At 40.5% G+C, this 8685-nt stretch overlaps 1 protein-coding gene across 6 annotated transcripts; it reads left to right on the top strand.

Annotated features, from left to right (window-relative positions):
- The first annotated feature begins 429 nt into the window (after positions 1-429).
- On the top strand, positions 430-8275 carry LOC124180325 (TSC22 domain family protein 1-like). Of its 6 annotated transcripts, none has more exons than XM_046565727.1 (8): positions 430-556; positions 1480-1651; positions 2298-2582; positions 2669-2804; positions 2894-3013; positions 3151-3254; positions 4933-5346; positions 5584-8275. In XM_046565727.1, exons 2-8 carry the CDS (start codon positions 1649-1651, stop codon positions 7132-7134), a joined length of 2613 nt encoding a protein of 870 aa, XP_046421683.1. In that variant the 5' UTR covers positions 430-556; positions 1480-1648; the 3' UTR covers positions 7135-8275. The 6 variants fall into 6 exon arrangements, with proteins under 6 accessions (XP_046421683.1, XP_046421684.1, XP_046421682.1 ...); XM_046565728.1 differs by lacking the exon at positions 430-556 and adding an exon at positions 575-791; XM_046565726.1 differs by lacking the exon at positions 430-556 and having other exon boundaries at positions 804-1651.
- Positions 8276-8685: the final 410 nt, after the last annotated feature.

The following is an 8685-nucleotide window of genomic DNA, read 5'->3' as shown; positions in this document are numbered from 1 at the left end:
TATCGTACTTAATACAATCAATTTATAAGCAATATTTAACTCGTCAATCTTCTTATTCCTTTACTTCTATTTATTTCACGTATACATCACATTGCATGATAAGTTTACTCATGAATTAGACATTTCTCAATCTGTACTGTCTATTTTCTATTTCATTGTGTGTAATCACAAATTACGCAAGCTAATTAGGTATGCGGACCCTATGTCAGGGTGTCATTGACCCTTTAAGAGACCATCAAATAATAAGAATGGTAGAAAATACTTAATCGGTTGAAAAGTTGCTCGCATGTTAATGACCGAAAAATGACTATCGTATTTTGAATATTCGGAAATCATCGCTGCCTGCGCGCTTGCCCTGGCCACTTCCGGTTTTAGTCTAGTTAGACACTGCTACTGCTACTTAAGCGCGAACGGATCCTTTTAGAACCACAGTTTCGTCGCGATTCACATCCTTAGCGCTGCACGATCCATGATTAAGAAAAATTTCGAAACGCGCGTAATTCCTAACTATTTGACCGTGGGATAGTGGCGAGAAAATTTAAATGCTGACAAACAGGTATTTGTTTCGTATTATGTCCTTGTTAATTTCGAGAAAACTAACGATACGATTATTTCCATTTTTTCCCTCCGCGATGACAGCCAACTCTTCATAGCCACTCAATATAATCTCATTACCAAGCGCTCCATAACCTTAATACAATAATTGTTGTATTGTGCGGGGATCGATCGTACGTAACGCGTCATTCTACTGATCGTATAGGCACGGCCGTTAACTTGTATCCTGATAATTGGTCAGTATACGTTTATTTCAAGCATCCTCTGTGTCGTCATTGTGTTATGTCAGGCAATCGAAAAAATTTATTTACAAATTAGAACAAGAGCGTAGGATCTAGCGGAGCTGCTGCCATGTTGAATTTTCGAAATTTCATCAATGACACTACCTATATTTTGTTTTCTTCTACTCGTAGATTTTATAACTTCGTACATGAAAGTATTTCGGTAGCAATTACTAGCGTGTAATGATCTTACGTCGAATTCGACTGATTAACTTTCTCATCTGTACACTCGCGTGCTCTACAGTCGACGTAAAATCGAATATTCTATTTTTCTTAAATTGGCATGTGCGCGTGTACATTCGTACGACATACATATACATAACTTACGCACGCATCGACGATTATACACATTCGCGCAGGCGAGTGGAGTAAAGGCTGACACGAAAACAAATCGAAGAGAAAAAAGGATATCTAAGAAAAATAATAATCAAGACATTATGCCAAATTATTCGATCTGAATATTTAACGACGGTATGAGAATGAATTGAGTTTAAATCGTGCAACAGAGCGGTTCAAGTTTCCGAATATTTCACAAGATTTAGTATCTCACCGCTTATATTGTTTTGCGCATTTGATTCAAATTGATCAAAAGTGGGCGCGCGGGTCGCCATCTTGTAAAAGTGGTTCTGTGTGGTGTTTGGAGGTTCTGCGAAGAACAGGAGCTTCGCCAGAGGCTGGGAGTCCTTTTGAAATCCTCCTAGCGGTCCTTGGCAGTCCCTGGGCGCCCAGGTGACGTCCCGCGAAGCCAGGGGACCTCCTGATAATCTCGGACTTCTGTCTATCAACACAAACACTGCTGAATCCTCGGGAAGATGGTGAGACGAGTTTTTCAACATTTTCTTTCGGGTATTTTTATTATTTGACGTTGAAAAGTCTTGTTTCATCACCGGAACCTTAATCTCACCTATTTTCCATCGATTGACTGGCTTATGATGTGTGCTTGTATTATTTTCTTTTTTTTCTTCACATTTCTTCACAACCGATTGCCAGAATAATCGAATGTTTCTTTATCGTCCTCATTTCTTTTCTGTGCCGTATCATCAAATTTATGCCCTTAGAAAAAAAGGAAAACAAACTCGTGCTACCGCGATTGTGTCAATATTTCTTTTATACAGATATATCTATGTGCAATGTGTGGGTATTGTGTATTTTTACAATCACTTGGTATCCATTTACTTTGGCTAGCGTCAGCTTCTTTGAGGTAACAATATTATCGCAAGTCAAATAACGAAATTCTGATACAGCTGCAGACTATTGACATTCACTCGGTAATTATTGTTTGGCTCATTTCTTTTCCCCCTCTGCAGCGTCGTCAATTGAACATTAAGGGATGAACATATTGCGTCAGATAAAGGCAACACATAATTTCAAATCGGATCATTAATCCATCTTGTTTGTATTTTCGACGGCTTCAATGACATCACTTAATTTCCTTATTCCATTTTCTTCGTTTTTATTCAGAGTTCAGCATCGACTGGAGGTACAGAGGGGTCTAGTCCAGCCTCCAGCCCTGCATCTGCAGCAAGTCTTGCAATGGCAGCACCTAAGTACGGCACATTAGTCCCGAACCGAATTTTCGTTGGTGGTATCTCGGCGAGCACAAGTGAGGCAGAACTTGCCCAGTTATTCTCCACCTACGGCAATGTCAAGGAAACTAAAATAATTTCGGACAGAGCCGGTGTCTCCAAGGGATACGGTTTTGTCACCTTTGAAACGGAGGAGGAAGCTAAACGACTTCAACAGGAGGTAGATTCACACCAATAGAGCATATTTCGATTGTGAATTTTTTTTCTTTCCCAATGTCACGTGCATAAATCCGTCCGTTTTTACAGTCAGAATGCATCGTGCTGAGGGAAAGAAAGCTCAACATTGCTCCCGCAATAAAGAAACAGCCTTTCAATCGATCTTACGACAGTAGTTCCGGTTCTCCCCCTACAGTACCCACAAACACCTATTACTACACAAATGGTAAGTCGAATCGCCAGCTCCACATATGTTGAATCTCTTGGGAGATATTTTTGTTGATTCGGCTTTCCTGGAAACGTTTTTATTTTCAGGCATGGGTCTAACGTACCAAAACGGCATGACTTTCTACAATGCCGGAGCTCCAGCCCCTACAACTCCGGTAGCACCTCCCGCCGATCCTGCAACCATATATCAAGCTACCAGTGTATTTGGTAAGTGTTCGTAACTTGCCAAACCAGACCAGTGTGAAAATAGTTTCATGTTCTTTGGCTGCATCTCGAAGTTTACAAATCAAGAATATTCCAGACGAAAGTTAAATTAGAACCCAATCACTTGTTTCATTCGTCAGGACCGCAAGCAACTGCTGGACACCAAACATTCGCTCCGGTTATGTATCCGTGCCCAGCACCTTCTTTGTATGTCCCGCAGCAGTACCAATACACGCCGATGTCGGTAAGCCAGTTTTCCATCAAATAATAAAAAATTTTCTACTTTCTGACAACAAATGAAAATCTGTACTTGGGTACCTGACTCGATAAAACTATAGAAACAAAAGAACAAAAAACATCAAAAATATTTCAGCTGCACATTGGCTCTGTTGAAGATTGTACTTTATTACCATTCCTATCTCTCTCTCTTTCTCTCCCTCTCTCTTTCTCTCTCGGAAGATTGAAAGAAGAAGAAAAAAGTACATTTGGATACACAAACATCTTTTTCTCTACTTTCGTCAGCCCTACACTCAATATGTGTATATATATATATATATATATATATATATATATATATATATATATATATATACATATATACATATGCATATATATGTATGGTATATCGGTTACGGTTGACAGACAAACGGTCTGATGGGCGAAGGCATCCCACCAGCGTTTCTACCCAACCCTCAGCAACTGCCCACTTACGTCCTTCTCGACGCTATACAGTATTGAGGTCTGAAGGTATATGGTCTATGCTACGTGTCAAGCATGCATTGCATCTCTAAGCACTTTCATTACTGAATCCATTCCGACACAGGGTGCAGCATTGCACGTATTTCTATTTAGCATGTCCTGCTTAATTGATTTTTTTTTTTAAATAACATGGCTTTACCACCTTTGTTTTATGTGTGTCATCACTGTTTTACTCTCGCTGCATCACTTTGTGTGTATATGTTTATTTCGCAAATTCTATCCCTTTCTTTGCATCTAGATGTCTTGGTTTTTCGTGTTTGTATATGTGTTTGCATCGATAGGTTGTATTTACTTTTTTTCTTTTATTTGTGAATCATCTTCGAAACGCAATATTTCAGTGTTTACCACATTACTCCTAACACCTGAACTCTTGGTAACACTCCTTCATCTTGAAACTATCAAAAACATAATTTTTATTTTTTTGCTCATTACGTATCGTTTTATACTCTCACTTTAATATCTCCTCATTCCACCTACTTGATACTTTTAATCGCTCCTAAGAACACCTTAGCCTCATCTTCATATTAATTATTTCACAAAAACGGATCGTTCATGTTTCTCCATTGTAAAATAGGTTTCCTGATCTATCGTATTGTCTAGGTGTATTGTACAGGTGAAATTTCGAGCTACGATTTCCTATATTTCGTCACAAATATTTCATCCACTATCATACATCATCTTAACTGCCTTGATTCAATTTTTTGTATCCTTCGCATTCAATTAACGATCAAGCAAAATTTAAATGCTGTAAAAAAAAAGGGGGGGGGGGGGGAAGAAATGGAATGAAACCAATTAGATCAATCTTGCAAACTGATGCATATTAGCTACCATTACAATACGTTATTTGTTATTATTTCAATATATTATTCGTCATTATACACTGCTACCTTATCTCGCGTTGCATGTGGCCAAAGAGATGGACAGTTTGATTTCTTTCTTTCAAATTGATCGTCTCACAAACTTGATAGATTAAATAATGGGATATATAAACAAGTAAATCGGGGTCGCTTCGAAGTTGAAAAATTTCAATGTGTTTCAAAAAAGTGTTCAATGTTATTTACAGAACTCGTTGAAGGTTCGTAACGATCCTTGTGATGCTTGTATATATTCACCAAGTACTTCCCTTATGTTCCCCTGAGAAATAGATTCGTTTATAATTACAGTACGAGCCATATTACACAGGGGCAACGGCGGCCGGCACGCCTCAGTACTTGTATACGGCTAGCAGCTCTCAGAGCATTACTAACGGTGGAGGAACGGGTTCTGGGGGCGTTACAAACGGAGCGACCAGTCCGCCGGCTGGCCCTCCACCCGCTCTCACGTCTCTTCCAGCCCCACCGCAGCCGCACCATTTTTACACGCAAGCAGCCCCACCACCTCATCATCATCCCCAGGTACCCACTGGCCCTCCGCAGCCGCAGGTCGATCCCGTGTACTACTCGTACACGGCTGGACCTCCACCGCCGCCCCCGTCACACGCTTCAATAGGCCTCACTGACCAGCAGCTACTGTTATACGCGACAGACGGTTCATGCCAGCCTCAACAATCAAACGACACCCAGGCACAGTCGCAGGAGGTAAGATAACCGTTCAAGATTTACAGCAGATTGAACAAGGGAGTGTTTTAAGAATTGCCTCACACGTCATTTCCTTGTCTATATACTTTTCTATTCCTTGATCATTGGACAGTTTCTTCGAGCATGTCGGATCTTGTTGACAAATGAAATGAGAGCTCCTTTCTATAGCGCTAAATGAATTGTATCGATGAGAACAGAATTGATGCGAGTTAACGAAAAAATTGAATAAAAACTTAGGATTCTCTGAACTCTGAACAGCCGCAGCACGGTGATACATCTGGTTCAGCGAAACCGCTGGTTCCTTTGGTACCCATTAAATTCCCGATTACCAATAGATACCCAGAGAGCTATCACCATCCAGTTGCGATTCATACCACCAATTTACATGGTTCGCAGACATGCTTAAGCGATAACGCAGACGTGGGAGATGCCGGTAGCGTAGCTCAGATGCACTGTAGAACGATTGTGTATCACCCAACAGCTGTCTACATTCCTCACACCCATCCGTCGTCTCAATATCATCCGTCTTTGTCGGGAGGTCCTAGCCTTCTGCCGACGCCGACGTCTGCGTCATCCCATCATCACCACCACCACCACCACCATCATCCCTCCCTTCAGTCGACAGTTAATCCAAAATTGCAAAGCATCGTAGCGCATCAGCGCGACTATTCGAAAGCAATCGTAGCCGGCGCGCAGGGCAGCTATAACGTCAAGTCACAAAATTTGAGCATCGCGTTAATCTCCTCATCCTCCGGTGTTCACAATCACGGTAAGCCTCACGGTTCGTCGACACAGGGTCAGAAGTACGCGAGCGCGTCGGACTTTCACAAATTTACAAGCAACGTTTTGTCGACGACTCATTTTCCCCCTCAACATCAACTCGCCAAGCGATCGTTGTGCGCCAACACTGGTCAAGCAGCTTACTTCTCAGGTCAAAGGTCGGGATACGGGTCCTTCAAGTCATTGGCGTTCGGCCCGACGACGGGTGTGGTTTTGAATGGTCTGAATTATCCGGGATCTCAAAAGTTGACAGTCAGTCATCAGAAATACAATACAGATCAGTATTTCGAGGGCGGCGGCAACAATTCGAGGTCCTCGAGAAATTATTCGCATAAAAATCACGCCGCCGCGGGTCGAAGTAGCGGCACGGTCAAACGGGTGAGCTTGGACAATAACAACTGTGGCAACAGTCAAAGTGGGGAAAAGTACGGTGCGCAATCAGATTCGCAAAACGTTGATATCGCCGCAGAAACTACAACGACCTCGAGCACAATGGTCGTTTCCGAAAAGTCGTCCAGTCCGCCACCCGCACCTTATTCACCCATGACTCGTCCTCTCCCAAACCTCTCGCCTCCCGTTCCTCAGGTCCAGTTCTACGCTCCGGCCCAAAACCGTTACCAAACGGCCATGCCGGTGAGCAATACGCCTGGACACCAGCAGCAACAGCAACAACAACAACAACAACAACAACAGCCACCGGCGCAGCGGCGGTACACAGTTGCACCGCCTCTGCCAGCAGGGAGAAAGCCTTCGGAAAAATATTCAGCTGCTCCGGCGCAGAGTTCGATGTTGCGGCAGCACAAGTATAAGCCTAACGGCATGATGCAGTCTGGCAGTAAATCTGGTGATGATAGCTTGGGGGGAGCTGGTGATGCGCCGCCTGGTGTCGGTCGCATTCCGATTACCCCGCCGGGTACCCCGAGGAACGCTCACACCGGAGGGCTTTCGGGCGGTGATCAAAACCAAATCAGCGATTGCACTCATCAGCTGCAGGCATTGAGCCTTTAGCCCTTCTCTGACTCAGATCTGCCCCTCGACTGTACCAGTGGTACAATAGTGTTTAACGAAAAGCAAGTAATTAACCGACTAAGTAAAGTAAGTGAATTAAGTAAGCTAGCCAGCTAGATAGTTAGATAGTTAGTTATTTAGATATAATAATTATATAAAAATTCAGCTGGTTAAAGACAAAAAAGAAATAAATATATATATTAATTAACAAAAGAATAATAATAACATCAATAATTAGACCGATAATAACGATAATAATACGCTAATGAGATATATTTAATAAAAACTATAAAAGAGGTATATATATATACATATATACACACACACACATAAATGCTGTAATCTGTGTGTTTAAATCATTCACCATTCTCAAAAGCTGATGACGAACTTTGTGGTTTAAAAGAAACGAAGACGCATGCGTGAAACGTACTTTCATTTATTTATTTTTTTTTTATTTTCTTCGTAATCTCATTTCTTTGACCGTTGCAGAAAAGATTCAGGGGGTTTGGATTTTTCTTAAACTTAGAAGCGGTTCATGTTATTTTTTGCAAATATGATTTCGTTGGCATATCTTTTGGCTTATCTTAAGTGCCACATGTTACCTATTGATGATTGAAATTTGAAGAAAAATTGGAATGCTCCTGATGTATCGTATAGTTATGTTCGTTATTCCCTCAACGGTCTACTTGCACACTCCTTACAGGAAAGCACGAGTGTGATACAACGAACTTCCAAATTTATTTTTAATGATTCCTTGCAACGATATACATATACATGTATATGAATGTATGTATCATACATACATACGTGTATATATATATATATATACACATACGCACACACACACATATTAAGCAGCTCCCACTCAGCATAAGTTGTTAAATATTTATAATTACGAAAAATTAGTAATAACGAACCGTTGGCAGAAAAGTAAACAAAGCTAGTAAAATGATATATAGAAGTATATACATATGCATAAGAAGAGAGACAAATCGATGTTATAAAGGCCCTAGATATATAAGATACAATAATAAAATGAGTAATGATAATTTAATATATTAATATTTAAAATGCGATATTCGGAGATGCGATATATTATACATATATACGATATACACGAGATAATATATATACATTTGTATATGTGTACGTATGCATGTGTGTGTGTGTGTGTGTGTATATAATATATATATGATATATTAGATAGCATATTATTACATATTATACGAAAATACGAATAGGTATAAATATTACATACATACATACATATAACATACTTATGAATCACCTGCAAACAATAAAGGAAATGTTTTTACATGTAATAATTACTATGAAAAGATCCATTATGCACACACACTCCCACATATATTTTGTGCATGTGTGCGCGCGCGAACAGGCAATCGAGGTGATTGATTTGTTCAATGTTATAAACAAATTCTTCAACACGAAGTAGAACGAAAGAAACGTCGAATAGTTTTTCCTCATGTCTCCATGTCATCAATAGCCGTATTGTTTGCGTATTGTACTAATGGAATGAATCGCCCCTATTAT

This window comes from Neodiprion fabricii, chromosome 4 (genome assembly GCF_021155785.1).
Source record: "Neodiprion fabricii isolate iyNeoFabr1 chromosome 4, iyNeoFabr1.1, whole genome shotgun sequence".
In the NCBI taxonomy this organism is placed as follows: Eukaryota; Metazoa; Arthropoda; class Insecta; order Hymenoptera; family Diprionidae; genus Neodiprion; species Neodiprion fabricii.
Note: the sequence above shows the minus strand (reverse complement) of the source record. Positions and strands in the feature narration are given on the sequence as shown.

Excerpts from the sequence above, each read along its gene's own strand:
- LOC124180325 (XM_046565727.1), top strand. Across the intron at positions 2,583-2,668 it reads CTAAACGACTTCAACAGGAG|TCAGAATGCATCGTGCTGAG; the intron begins GTAGATTCACAC and ends CCGTTTTTACAG. Across the intron at positions 3,014-3,150 it reads TCAAGCTACCAGTGTATTTG|GACCGCAAGCAACTGCTGGA; the intron begins GTAAGTGTTCGT and ends TTCATTCGTCAG.